Source organism: Sporothrix schenckii (assembly GCF_000961545.1).
Source record: "Sporothrix schenckii 1099-18 chromosome Unknown Cont47, whole genome shotgun sequence".
Taxonomy (NCBI): Eukaryota; Fungi; Ascomycota; class Sordariomycetes; order Ophiostomatales; family Ophiostomataceae; genus Sporothrix; species Sporothrix schenckii.
The window spans coordinates 3,342,017-3,355,447 of record NW_015971148.1 but is presented as its reverse complement, the minus strand read 5'-3'; the positions used below and the strand labels follow the sequence as shown (position 1 = coordinate 3,355,447).

General features: G+C 53.7%; 1 protein-coding gene across 1 annotated transcript; it reads left to right on the top strand.

Annotated features, from left to right (window-relative positions):
- Positions 1–3,733: 3,733 nt before the first annotated feature.
- SPSK_03879 (uncharacterized protein) lies at positions 3,734–7,923 on the top strand (the record flags this gene model as incomplete). Its single annotated transcript, XM_016730694.1, has 3 exons — positions 3,734–3,803; positions 3,930–7,097; positions 7,169–7,923. 3 exons carry the CDS (start codon positions 3,734–3,736, stop codon positions 7,921–7,923), a joined length of 3,993 nt encoding a protein of 1,330 aa, XP_016585603.1.
- Between the last annotated feature and the right edge of the window lie 5,508 nt (positions 7,924–13,431).

The following is a 13,431-nucleotide window of genomic DNA, read 5'->3' as shown; positions in this document are numbered from 1 at the left end:
ATTGTCATGATAGAAATGATTTCAAGCGTGACCGTCAGTCGTTTTGCACGTGACTGGTTGGGGACGGTGTAATACACCATACTGCGGAAGGAACGGGCACATCCGGCGCTGGTTGACATAACAGAAAATTGAGCAACGAACCTCAACGCAACTGCTTGCGGCGAATGCGGAATCGACTATAAACTCTGCACGGCAAGGAGAGAAGCATCGTCTCTGCTTTTCCCGTTTGGGGGAAACTGGTTTCGTCGTGTTTGTTTTGGTTTCCTGCCCTCCAGGAGGGAATGTGAAAAGTCCGCCGTTCGCTCCTTCCACAGGGACACCGGATGACGGCAATCCCCGAGAGTAGATGCGGCACGTGAACAGGTTTCCAGTGGCAGGCCAAACTGCTGTTGTCCACGAACTTTGCAAAGCAAACCCAGGACGAATGACCTGAAATTTTTGCCACCGGTCAGACATTGCGATGCATGCGCGACCGAGAGGCAAATATAACAGGCGGACCGGACGGAGGGGTGACAACGTTCAAAGATACATTACCACTCTGTCCGGTCAGAGGGTCGATTAATGTATGCAGGCTTTTCAAGGATAATGAGGAGGAAGTTGACATCACCAAATCTGCAGGCTCCTTTGGGTAGTCGTCTCATCACGCACAGTCTTAGTCCATAACAAGACCAGGTCGCTGGAAAAAGATCTCCTTTGGGTCGGAATTGGGGGTGTTGTCTTTCGGTTTTATTTTTGCCCTGGCACTTCCCCACATTTTCACAACAGGCCAAGGACGTTGCGTCTGTCAAATTGCCTTGTTTCGTTGAAAATGACGACAATACTAAATATTGGCGTGAAAAACAGTAGGCACAAAGGACATGCGAACAACCCCAGCGGTGTGGATGGTGTACTCCCGTACGGTTGATATTCCGCAAGAAGCATTTGGTCATCACCATCCGGAAATCCGTACTTTCAGCGTCCGTTCAACGTATGCACTCCGTTCTGTGTCAATACTGATCACAGACAATAGCCTACGACCTAATTCGTACGACTCCCACCGATGGTGCCCCGCCGCGCTGGCCACTTGCTGGCCAATGCGTCGTGTCTTGAGTCGAGCATCCGAATTTCCCCTTGGTCTCTCCGTTACAGAGGCAGAGAGGGTGGTGGTGTCGAAGGCTGGAGTTGATTTGGAAGCTTCCCTACGATGTAAGTCTTACGTCGTTCAGCGAGCGTTGAAGACGGCAGGTTGATTGCGACCCACCGATGATTTGGCACGATTTGCCTCGATTCTCACGCTGTCTCACAGCTTCGTGTACCTGACATTTTTTAAAGCCTGAAACTAATACTAACGGACCACTGCTTGCCCTGTACATGTACATTCGCGAGATTGCTGACAGCATGAGCCGCTGACGCTCGTTGTCTTCCATCGTTTCTCGAGTGGCTTGTATGGTAAAATTACGTCTGCAAGTCGCTTCGTAAGGCAACAAACTTATCCGATAGCGCGATATCTTACCGTATCAGCTCAAAGGCCCTGGCGGTTTTGGTGGCGCCGATTTGTCCCTTACTATTGCCCCGAAATGTGGGCATCCGAAGTCTTTCGGGGCATTCTCGCGATGTCCTGTTCCGCCGCTTCCACGGCCTCCACTGCAAGGACGAGGTCGGATCGTGCTAGATGGAGTTCTCCGTTGTTAGTCGGACACACTCACGGAGGCCGTGACAGGACGAAATAGACAAGGATAAATTTGCACAGACTGAAAAAGCGCGGTAGTGCTATTTCGCGCCTTCCCGCCACCGATCTCCCGACTGCCTTCCCAGGGCGTTCTTCTATCAGTGAGGCAGATATAGACCCGGATGAATATTCCCTCTTTTGCCCGAAGGACAAGTCTTCACTTGGCATTGCGTGCAATTGGCAGCGGCACTTTTGTCTTTCTGTGTGTTTGCATGGCCCCGTCAACGAAATAGATACGTGCGCATCAGTACGAGGAAAAGTACGACATATTGCTTGAACAAAGGAGCCAACGCTTGTCATTGTCCCGCAAGGCCTTGGCAATAATACAAAATATGACGCACAGTGGGAACACAACGGTCTAGACGTATTCGTAGGTCAGTGACGCGGGGACATTATGGAACGAGACAGGCGCCATGCGCTATATGAAGCAGCCCATCTCGGCTCTATATTGCACAAGAAAAGACTGCGGGTTTTTCGCAAGGTGTGAATGTCTTCGAATTTGCGTTTACGCCGTAATTACAGCAATACACAGTCTCACTGTATACTGCAACGCTTGGAAATTCCCGGGCAAACCCTCTCCTCTATGTTGTACATTGTAGTCTATCGGAATAGCTCGCTGTGAGCCGCCTGGATTCGACCTAGCCTCTTCCTTTGGCTCGTGAGCCTTCTGACAAATGGTGACTGGCGCATTCGTTTCTTCCTGTTTTTACTGGCGGCCCGTGGGAAAGCAGCGGTTTGGGCTGTTTTTGGCCACCCTCGCCTGGCGTTGGTGTCCTTTGGGGCTGGTTTGGCGATGCGTTAGCGGCCTTGCTCTCCGCTGATGATTGGGCGATCGCATACCCCTGCTGGCTGGTTGGTGCTTTCGCTTGTGTGGATGTGGGACATACATGGCTTTATTCATCCCATGGCACTTGCCCCATCAAGGCCCCAAGGCCCCTAAAATCCGCCACTCTCCCAGCGTGCCAGCCTGCACCTTCTTCGCCCTCTGGCCCTCCTGCCAATATGGCCCCGGTTTCCCCCATTGCACTTTCCCAACCGTCTTTGTGCAATCCTTTGTGCCTTTGTTTTGCCGTCTTTTAGCAGGAACGCCGCCTGCCTTCAATGCGCCTTCCCCAGATTCTCAGGAGCCCAGCAGACAAGGCGTTGGTTTTCCATTCTCTTTTCGTCGTCTCTTTCTCTTTCGGAACTTCTCCCCGATCTCTTAAAATTATCCATTTCTCACCGTCGCACTCTTCGGTCGTCTTACATTCTTCTTTTCTCTTCGCCTCTGACGTGCGACCCGTTCCGTCGTAAACGAACACGAGACCTAAGATTACTTCGACGACATAGCATCACCCACAGGCTCCATATTGTGGCTGGCACCGCCCAGTCCCATATTACGACGTATAGCAAGCACCCCGCCACCGCCAAACAATTCGACGGCCTGCGCCCTGCAACAACTCCGTTGATCCCCTGCCTCCCTGCCCATTGCGACTGTCCGTCAGAGAGATCGGCTTCCTCCGTTGATTGACGTCGTCAGCTGCAGGCGACTTTCGAAGAAACCCTGGCCGCCCAAGGAGCCCACAAAATTATACGACGTATAACGGCCCTGCGGTAAATAGTCCTGTCTCAACTACCGTTTGACTCTCCGCGACGCTCACTCCCTCGAACTTCGCGGCAACTGCGACATACACGCCTCTTCCTCGCTCGAATCGCCATCTGGACTCGAATTGCACCGCTCCCCGCTTGGTCTGGATCACACTCGTCGGACAGGTGCTACCCCTGCGCTGATACATTCCCAACTTCAGCCCTGTAACCCCCCACGACAGCAAGCCTCATGGTACAGTTTATTGTGGCGTCGGCTTAACAGGCCATTTCTCCTGCTTTGTTTCGTTTTCTTTTGTTGCCTTGTGCCTTGCACAAGTGCCTCTCTCGTACGGCCGTCTACAGACCGACATCCACGTATCTCGGCCTCTTTTCACCTTCATATCAACCTACGTCCACCTGTAACGAGCAGCGTCGCCGCCCGCTCTTCAAACCGCAACCATGAACAGCAGCACCATGGAGCACATCCATGGCGTTGACGTCAGCTGGATGACCCACGGCGCACCAAAAGGTTTGTTTTGGTTTTGTTTTATTTTGACTCGTCACGGACATGCGCGATTGGCACCGGGCTTCTTGGCTTTTTGGGTTGCGGTCAGTCCAGACATACCAGTGACTAACTCGGTCCTCCTCTTTCTAGACGGCAACGCCCCTAAACCAACGAGTCGCCGGCGAAATACTCTGCAGTCACAATCGGCACCGCCGCCGCAGTCGCCTGCTACTCCGGCTGCTGGTGCGCCTACCGCCTCAAGCCCCCGGGCTATGCCATCCTCGTCGCCGGCCCCCATCCCGATCGCCAATGCCGCCGGCTCCCCTCCAACACAGCAGCTTTCTTCGTCATTGCCCGCAACGTCGAGCAGTCCACGCGGTCGGCGACCGTCGTGGTTTTCCAACATCTCCTCCAAATTCTCGACAAATCCCGGCTCCAGTCCACCCCAGGCGACCAACACATCTCCCAAGCAGGCCGAGCTGTCTGTCCCGCGCCCAAACGTCGCCAAGAATGCGGTACTGCAGCATGCGGCCAAGTACGAAGGCGAGGGGCCATACACACCCGCCCCGCCGAAATCGTCGGGCCAAGCCGGTCTCCTCCACGTATTTCGTCGGCTGTCTACGTCCACCAGTAACACCGGCCCTTCCGTCAAGGCCAACCACGGCCTAGTCGAGCGTTGCATATTGAACGTCGACCACAACCGCGAGCGGTGTCGGCTGCAGGAGTTGAACCAGGCAAAGCTGCGCCGCGTTGCCTTTTGTGTCGATGTCGAGATTGCCCCCATGCCCAAATACTTGGATCTGGACCTGGCTGCCAAGCAGGCGGCCGCGACCGTTGGACCGGTCCCGGCCGACAAGTCGCAAAAGCGGAAATCGATCGAGAAGAGCGAAGGCGATGCGCTTAAGCACGCCAGGGCGGGGGCGCTTCTGCCCGAAGACCCCAACGAGCAGTCACAACCGAATGCCGTAAACGCCGCCTCTAATCCTGTCGTCTCGTCAACAAAACTCACTCCAATTCCCGAAAAGGCTCCCTCGGCATCTCCGACACCCGCCGCAACCGCGACTGCAACCGCGCCATCCAATGCCAGCGCACAAGCTGCCGCACCTCCGGTACCCGCAAAGAACGACACGAACGGCGCCGCCTCCCCAAATTCCAGCCCACCACCCTCAACTTCGACGAGCGCCGACGCACAAACCGGTGGCGCACCTGCTGACCCAAACCGTAAAAAGGAAAAGAAGAAGCGGAGCGAAGAAGAGCGCAAGCTGCGCAAAGAGCGCAAGCGACTCCAAGCTGAAGCAAACGGCATGATCCCCATGGAGATCTACCTGGACAGTGACGACTCGGACAACACGACCGGCAAGAAGAGCACCCCGTCCACGGCGCCTGCCACACCGCGCACACAGCTCGCACCGACCACCAACCCTGTCCGCATCTACCGCCGGTGCTGCCAGCTCCGCGAGACCCCCATCTTGAAGAAGGTCACTGAGCAGCTGGCTGATCCAGCTGTCTTCTCGAGTGAAGAGGGCATTGTTTCTAAGCTTGATCTGACGGGCTACTGGCTGCAGCTGGCCGACCTTGTCACGCTGGGTGACTTTTTGGCTGTCGTGCCCATCCGTGAAGTGATCCTGGAAAACTGCGGTCTCAATGACGAGGGCCTCCGCGTCATCCTTGCTGGTCTTTTGGCGGCGCGGAAGCCCCAGAAGAAGCATATTCATCTGCACCATTTCCATCGCCATCTCCACAACAATGGCGCCTCGCACGAGGGTCAGACTGTTCCCGTGACGGCGGCCCTCTCCAAAGGCGAGACCCACCAAGGCGGATTTGTCGAGCGCCTCGTCCTCAAAAACAATAAAATTGGTGTTGAGGGCTGGAAGCACGTGTGTCTGTTCATCTACATGTGTCGGTCGCTCAAGGCCTTTGATCTATCGAATGTTGTGTTCCCACATGTGCTGGTGAACAGCAAGGCGTCGCATGCAAGCCAAACGCCCGACGCGAAATCCGCAGCCCAGCAGGCGCCTGCCAAGCAGCAGTTCGACGTCTGCCAGCTGCTATCAACGTCCATTGCTGAGCGTCTCGGCGGCTCGATGCTGGAGCTGCTCAATTTCGGTGACACGGGCCTGTCGTCCGAACAGCTGGGCTGGATCGTCGACGGTATTATCCAGTCCGGCACGAAGCGGCTGGGTCTTGCGCACAACGACCTCGACGACGCTGGCGTGCAGCACGTTGCGCGCTACCTTGCCAGCGGCCGGTGCGAGGGCCTTGATCTTGGCGGCAACGACCTGCGCGACCGACTCGAGAAGCTGGCCGACGCCGCCGCCATCAACGACTCGCTGTGGGCACTCAGCTTGGCAGACTGCAACCTGACGCCGTCCTCGTTGTTCAAGCTCCTCCCAAAGCTGGTGGATTTGCCCAATTTCCGCTTCATTGACCTGTCACACAACCACGACCTGTTCGAGATTCGACCGAGCGTCACAGCGCTGCTGCGGCGGTACTTGCCAATGATGGCATCGCTCAAGCGGCTGCATCTAGCGGACGTGGCCATGACGTCGGAGCAGGCCATTGCGATTGCCGAGGTGCTACCTGAGGTCAAGGAGCTGGCGCACCTCAACATTCAGCAGAACCCGGAGCTCATCAAGCTGGCCGACGCGCGCACCGAGGAAGCGCAGGAGCAGGCGTGTGCTCTGTACGCGTCGTTCTTGGCGGCCACGCGGCTCTCGAAGAGCATTGTCGCCGTCGACATGCCCGTCCCCACCGCCGAGTCTACCGAAATCGTGCGTGCCATGGCGAAGCACGTCCTTGCGTATTGCCTGCGCAATGTCGATCGTGTTACACTCGGCAACCCCGCGGCGCTCGTTGTGCTCGGCAACGCCAAGTCGGTGCCGCCAGTGGCCGAGCTGCCTGAGGCGGTGTCATCGGACAGCGTGTCGTCGAAGACGTTGCTAAGCAAGGGCGACGCCGACTACCCAGACGTGCTACAGCACCTTGTGGGCCACGACGCTGCCATCGTTGAAGAGGACGATGACATTGGCGCTGCTCCTGACGACGACTATGTCATTGGCGGTACAGGTGTCGCGCAGGCGCTCGAGTGCTGCCTGAAGAACCGCAACCCCGAGCTGACAGACGGCGCACTTGGTACGGGGGTCATGCATGAAGGCGATATTGCGTTTATGGAGGCGGCTGGTAGCGGCCTGCCCGGCCCGGGCAAGGCCAAGGACATGTCGAAGCATCTGCTGCAGAGTGCGCGCAAGATCCGGCTGCGGCTGCAGCCGGCGCTGCAAAAGGCGCGGTCCATGTCGGCTGTCGACAACCAAGCCTACCGTATGTCAACCCCGCTATTGATTTTGATTCTGATTCTGATTCTGTGGCGACCACCGTGCTAACCGATGCAGAACGCCTTCTCTTCCTCGACAACACGCTCGACGGTATTATCAAGCGGTTCGAAGACGAGTTCCCCGAGACGCGGGTGTCGATCGACAGCGGCGTGTCACTGTCGCAGCCCGCGGTCGATGCGAATGCGAACGGACGGCCACATGCATCGTCGATGGACTCGGGCTCGGCAGAGGCGGACGTCGAGGGCGATACGGCGGCTGTCTTCTTGTCGGACGGCGAGGATGAAACCGACATCTTGCCGTCGCGGCTGTCTCGGTCCAACTCGATCATGTCGCTGTCCTCCAAGGGTTTGACGAACGAGGAGGGCCGCGTGCTGCGGGCAGGCCACCGGTTCCGCAGCGGTTGGTTCAAGCATTACAACTTGTTGTCGGGCATCGACGAGATCGGAACGGATCCGGCACACAAACGCGTGCTGTACGAGCTGATCAACGAGATGAACGACGCCGGCATCAACAACAAGCTCGCCGAGAAGGGCATTGTGCGACTCTTCAAGGAGGACCGCGAAGAACTGCTGCAGATCCTCAAGGAGCAGGACCCAGAGCACTGGGAACGCTTCATCGAGTCGCAGGAAAAGGCACGGGCCAATCTCAAGATTGAGCTGGGCGGGTCTGGCAGCAACGGTGTGAACGGTGTGAACGGTGTGAGCGAACCCAACGGACCCAATGGACAGGGCGGAGGCGGAACCAGTGCGCTGACCAGTGCACTGCGGGCTGCGGCAGTGGAGGGCAACGAGTCGGCGATTGTGGACGACTAGGCGAACGTTTCTGTTTTTGTGGTGGTGCTGATCGCGATGGCTGTCGTTGCCAGTGCAATGCGTCTTGGTGTGGCTTGTCTTCTATTCCAAGGTCGTGTTGTTTCCTTTGACCATCTTTTGTCTTTTTGGACATTGACATGGCCGAGTAATGAGGGAGAGACTTACCTCGGCTGTGTGTGTTTTTTGTCGTCATCCTGTATTTGTATTTGGTTATTTTTTCTCGTTTCTCTTGTCGTTGTTTCCAGGTCTGCAAGCGTTGTCATTTTCGGTATCTCAAACCGTCTTGTTATCACGAACCGCCTCAAATAGCAGCATTGTTTTCCGTTTGTGTCCTTTGTTCGAATGGTTTCTGTCCCAGTGCTGTTTGGTCGATTGCCCTCGCCCGCTGATATCAATATCGTGTATATGCCATGTTTGTATTTTATTTCAGAAGAGATTCAGACCAGGATTGTCCACGGAGAATGGGGAAGAAGAGACGTAGAGAAGAGGAGATGTGAATGCAAGAACGAGGTCTAGGTTTGGATTCGATGTATGTTCCATATCGGAGAAAATAAAACTGAAAGACACAAAGAGCATGCTCGTGCTCCGCAATTTGGCGAGGGCAGTCGGCTAGCCGGTGGTGCCGTGTATTGAAATTGACTTCTCGCTAGACGTCGCCCTGTGTAAGACCATGTTCGCAAGACTCGCGCCTTCGCCTTTACAGCGCCAGCGCGGTGGAGTGCATGCAAAATAGACAGAGCTTGGAAACGTGTCGGGCGCAGCTGCCTCTTTCTCACGTCGCCGTAACTTGCATGTGTCTTTTCCCCGAGCGATCCGGTCCGCGGAAGCGAGAACGACGCGAGACGATGTAGGCGCGTCGTTGTAGACTGACCTGCAGGCCAGTCTTTTTCAGACTCGTATGGCAGTGAGTCGAGTAGATGGCATAGTAAAGACGAGGAGAAGGGCCATTGTACGTGATGACTGGCCCGTTGAAGAGAGACTACGATTCGCTCCGGCCAGGAAATAGCGACATCGGCGTGGGTGCAATGTTTGCTGGTTTGGTGGTGCTGCTTTTGTGCCCTGGGAACGCAGTCTGGCGTCCACGGACTGCGGACAACCTTCCCCTTGTTGTTTCCTGTTTCCCGTCATTCTGACGCACTGCTCTTTGGTATCTCGGCAGCTGTTGCTTTCTTACAGGGGAAAGGAGTGGGCCTCCGAGTTCTGTCAACCGGCAGGTGCACACGCCAAGTCTAGCCTGCCGTTCTGGCACCGCGCCGGAACCGGAAGGTGCAGGAGGGGCAGCCCGAGTGCGGCCCGAGTTCTGACAACTTAGTCCTAACTGCATAACCCCCTTGCTGTGATTTGTAGGTTTGATTTCGAGGAGACATCAGATGTTACCCAGTACCTCTTTCGTACCAGAGATGGTCGGCTTACATCGAAAAATGCTCCAGCGGTTCGGCAGTACGGCAACTGAATATGCCATTAAGGCATTTGATAGAACCATGGTGTGGAACGACTTTCTAGTTCCGTCTTCTTTCGTGATAAACCCTTTCATGATAGGCAGCTGGGTTTACTAATGTCAAGGGTGACGATGTATTTGTGTTTTTCCTCTGTTCATTGGACTGGAAGGTTTAACCGCTTGACCAACGTGGACCGGTGGCTGGTAGAGCCATAGTTTTGAAATAGTTTATTTTTTGTTCTTGTTCGTTTCGGAGATCGCCCATGCGTTCGATTGGTGTTTGACCTGCTTTGGCCTACCAGTTTCCCCACGACGGTCTCACACAGTATGTCTCGTGTACCACGACTGCTCTTGCGCAGAGCCATGCAGCCATTTCTATTTGCATCGACATTGTAGTCTGTGTACTGGCAAGCTTCTCGATGGAGCATTGTCTGCTTTATTTTTGGAATTGCACGGGATTGTGTTGTAGTGCAGAATGGTGCACAACGGCAATTCCGCACGTGCAGCATTTCAAGCGCTTAGCAAGGGCGGCATATGAGCACAGAGCGGTAGTAGTGAGTCTCAACCCTTTTCTCGTTTGTCAACTCCGTCCTCTGCATTCTCCTCCCGTCCCTCGTCGATCATCCGCCAATTTTCACCATGTCACCATTTTCTATGACGGACCAAAAAAAAACACTCCAGCTGGACGAGAATCAGGGCGTCGTGTGACTGGAAAACCCCAAGACCAACGACATCATTCTCTATCCCACCTCCCGCACTTAAAGTTCATTTAACTCCAACCCAATGAGATCCGAGCTGAAGTTTACTTTGTTTTATTGCTTTTGTCGTTCATCTGCCACCCCCTTTATCATAATCAACCAGTAGCACAATCATATTGCCGTCATCAGCAGCTTTGCATTTTATTATTATTTTTACATCATTCCTTTCATCCCGACTCGCATAATGACGATGGCTTTGAGACTTTGGCGTACTTTTCTACGGAGTTCGACTGCACGGTATTCTTACTGTTACTTTTTGCAGTCCTCCCTAGTCGAACAGACGAGGCTATGTCTCAGGCCCATTTGAAAACGACAGACCCTCCTCCTCCGTCTTCGAAACTCGAACCCCTGTCTGCCCTACCGTCTCTCCATAAAATCCCTGCCCCCATTACCGGGCCACAGTCCTCCTCAGGACGCCCAGCCTGTGCATAAACTCGCACCCCTCCTGAAAATCCCCTGACTTATTTTAAAAATAGGAGCGTAGCCAATAACTGACGCGCAGGCAGGAAAAGGACGACTGGTAATACAGGGTGCGAACAAAATAAGTCACTGGCCACGCTAGTGTTGCTGCAGAATTGGCATTGCAAAGGAGGGCCATTCACGCGAGGAGACTTGATTGACAAACTTTTGAAAAAAAAAAAAGCGAAAAACACCACGCAACATTTTCATAAGAAACAAAAACAAAAAGAGATAATATCAGCTTCTGCCTCGGCCGGGAATCGAACCCAGGACCAGTGGAAATGGCAACGAGCCGGGAGGCATGTCATGTGCCAAGTCGAGTCTGTCCGGCCAAGGGTAGAAGTCGACGGAAAACTAAAGAGTGAAGACCGCGAGCAGGAAGCTGGAATACGAAGCGCAACCTCTTTTTTTTGTCAACTATTTATTATTGGATATCAACGGTCATAAAATTAAAGTTTCTTTATTTTTTTTTGTAATAAATATACCGGTTAAAAAAATCTTGGTCGCGTGTGCCATTAATACGGGAGTCGTCCGGTACGGGATATCGACGGTTTCCATTCTGGTCCGAGAGGGCTGCTACCGCCCGGATGCCAGCCGGGTAGTGTGTATTTCATCACTGATGTCCTGCCAATACCGGCACCACCAGAGCTGCCTCTGCCGTCTCTGCCAGGATCGTCTGTCGTTGTTGCCTCGCCACACCTAGCAATATCATTGACAGAAAGAACGGGAGCCTGTGCTTCCCCCAACAAGCACCCGTTCAAAACAGAAAGACAAAACAGAAGCAAGGAGATGGTGCTTGGTTGAGTTGCAGTTCCTTCCACAAACACTCGTCAGATACAAGTAGAAGGAGCACCGTGGCCCTTTGTATGATCGCAGCTTCCTAGTTGTAAAATAGCCAAGTTAGAGCGGCTTGTTTCCGGCCATGCTTGGCTCCTTCCTTCATGAAGCACTTGCCTGGAACAGAAAGAAGGGAAACCATGATTTGTAGCTCCTTCCACCATCGTGCACTCGCCAACTGTAAGTGGAAAGGACTGGATGGCGCATTCATTGTTATGATCGCAACTTCCCGTCGTACAGTTGACAGATGACGCGAGCTGAGTTCTATCATAACAACAAGACTCTCTTTTCTGTCCTCTCTTTTCTGTCCTCTCCTCCCTGTCCTCTCCTCTCTATCCTCTCTTCTCTGCCCTCTCCTCTCCATCCTCTCTTCTCTGTCACTCTTTTAGGATGCCACTTGGTACTGTTGTACACTTTTCAGCCTTCTTCCCTTGTGAATCAATCTCGACTACCAGCAACCATCCGACACCAAGACTGGTTGTAGCGCCGGCTCACCAAACGGCCTCGCATCTTGTTTGTGATAGAGAGCAGTTCTCGACACACGGCTGCAAGCACCATAACTGCCAACCGAGAAACTCCGAAACCGACCACTGGGCCGTTTAGAACCGTTTCTCGTTCGCTTTTTTTTTTTTTTTTTTTTGTTCTTCAGTTGTTTGCTGCCACGCAAAAAGTGGCAGCTCATCATTAGCAGCGATAGCCCCCGATCCTGCTGATTTCGATCAATCAAAAGGTGCGTCCCTCCAAAGATACATAAATCTAAACCCATCTGAGCAAATGCTGTGAAGACAAATTTTAGTAGTTGGGGGAGGACGCACCGGCAATTTGCTGATAAAGGTCTTGGCTCTTGATATTTATATACTTGCGAATTCCCATTTGCCACCAACACCGATGGCTGTGCATCGCTTCCGTCCCGCTGACCGACGGCAATTCGCGGCGATCATCCGCCCTACGCACTTTGCGCAAAAACCACTAAGCACGCAAGAGGGCTAGTCTGTTGACTTGATGACTTTCTGCGAGAGGTTTGTTACTTCCAGTTCTTTGCCGTACGTGGGTGACGTTGACGTTGTCGCTGTTGTACTGTTTTGCATGAACTTTACAGTACCATGAATCGGCCACCTCGAGCGACAACATTGCTCGTGCATTTTTTGGGCATTTGTGGCATTTTTGGGCACGTGCTAACCATGCTCGTGTGTATGGCAGACGGCCAGAAGTTGGAACACCACCGATGCATTTGGATTTCGGGTTTTGTTGAAATAGGGCGCCTTTGGAGAACACATGCCATAATGCAGTCGGAGTAATATGGGTATGTGGCGGCACAACATGTTCAGTCCCAGGCAATCGGAAGCGTGTTATTTGTGGAGGCGGGAAGCCAAGTTGCGTCCGAGCGTCTGCGAGGCGGCGACGAGTGACTCTGAGCCGCCTCTCTGCGGACTCTTGTCTCAGTATCACATCACGTTGGGCTAGATTTGGCCTTCTGCCAGGTACAGAATACGCCATACGGAGTGCTCCTACAATGCAACGCTATCTAGCGCCCAGCGTCTGCTTCTGCCGTCCCCACCAACCTCGTGGATTTTGCGGGATTGTTGTGTACCAAAAAAGATGTGAGACACGAAGAGCGAAACGGTGAAAAGCGTTTACTTTCATCAACGGGAAAACCGCGCGGTTGGGCGACAAGAACGCTAGCCACGTTGTGACGAGGATAACCCAACATTAGCTGCATATACAGCAATGAACGATGCCAGACAGCTGAGCGTCGTCGTCCTTTTAGGTTTAAATTTATTTCATTTTCGCCTCCCCCTTTCGTGTAAACACAGCCACGCAAAACAAATTGTGTTCAGATGGCATAAACCGAACGGAATCAGCTGAATGAACAAAATAATATGAGACGATAAAAATGCACGCTTGTCGCTAGAGTCAGACAGGCCGACTGCACGTCTACGATGTACGTCTGTGCGGCTCCCATGTCGAGGCTTGCATGGGCGTCCTAACCAGCCCTCTTTCTTTTTCTTTTTGCCC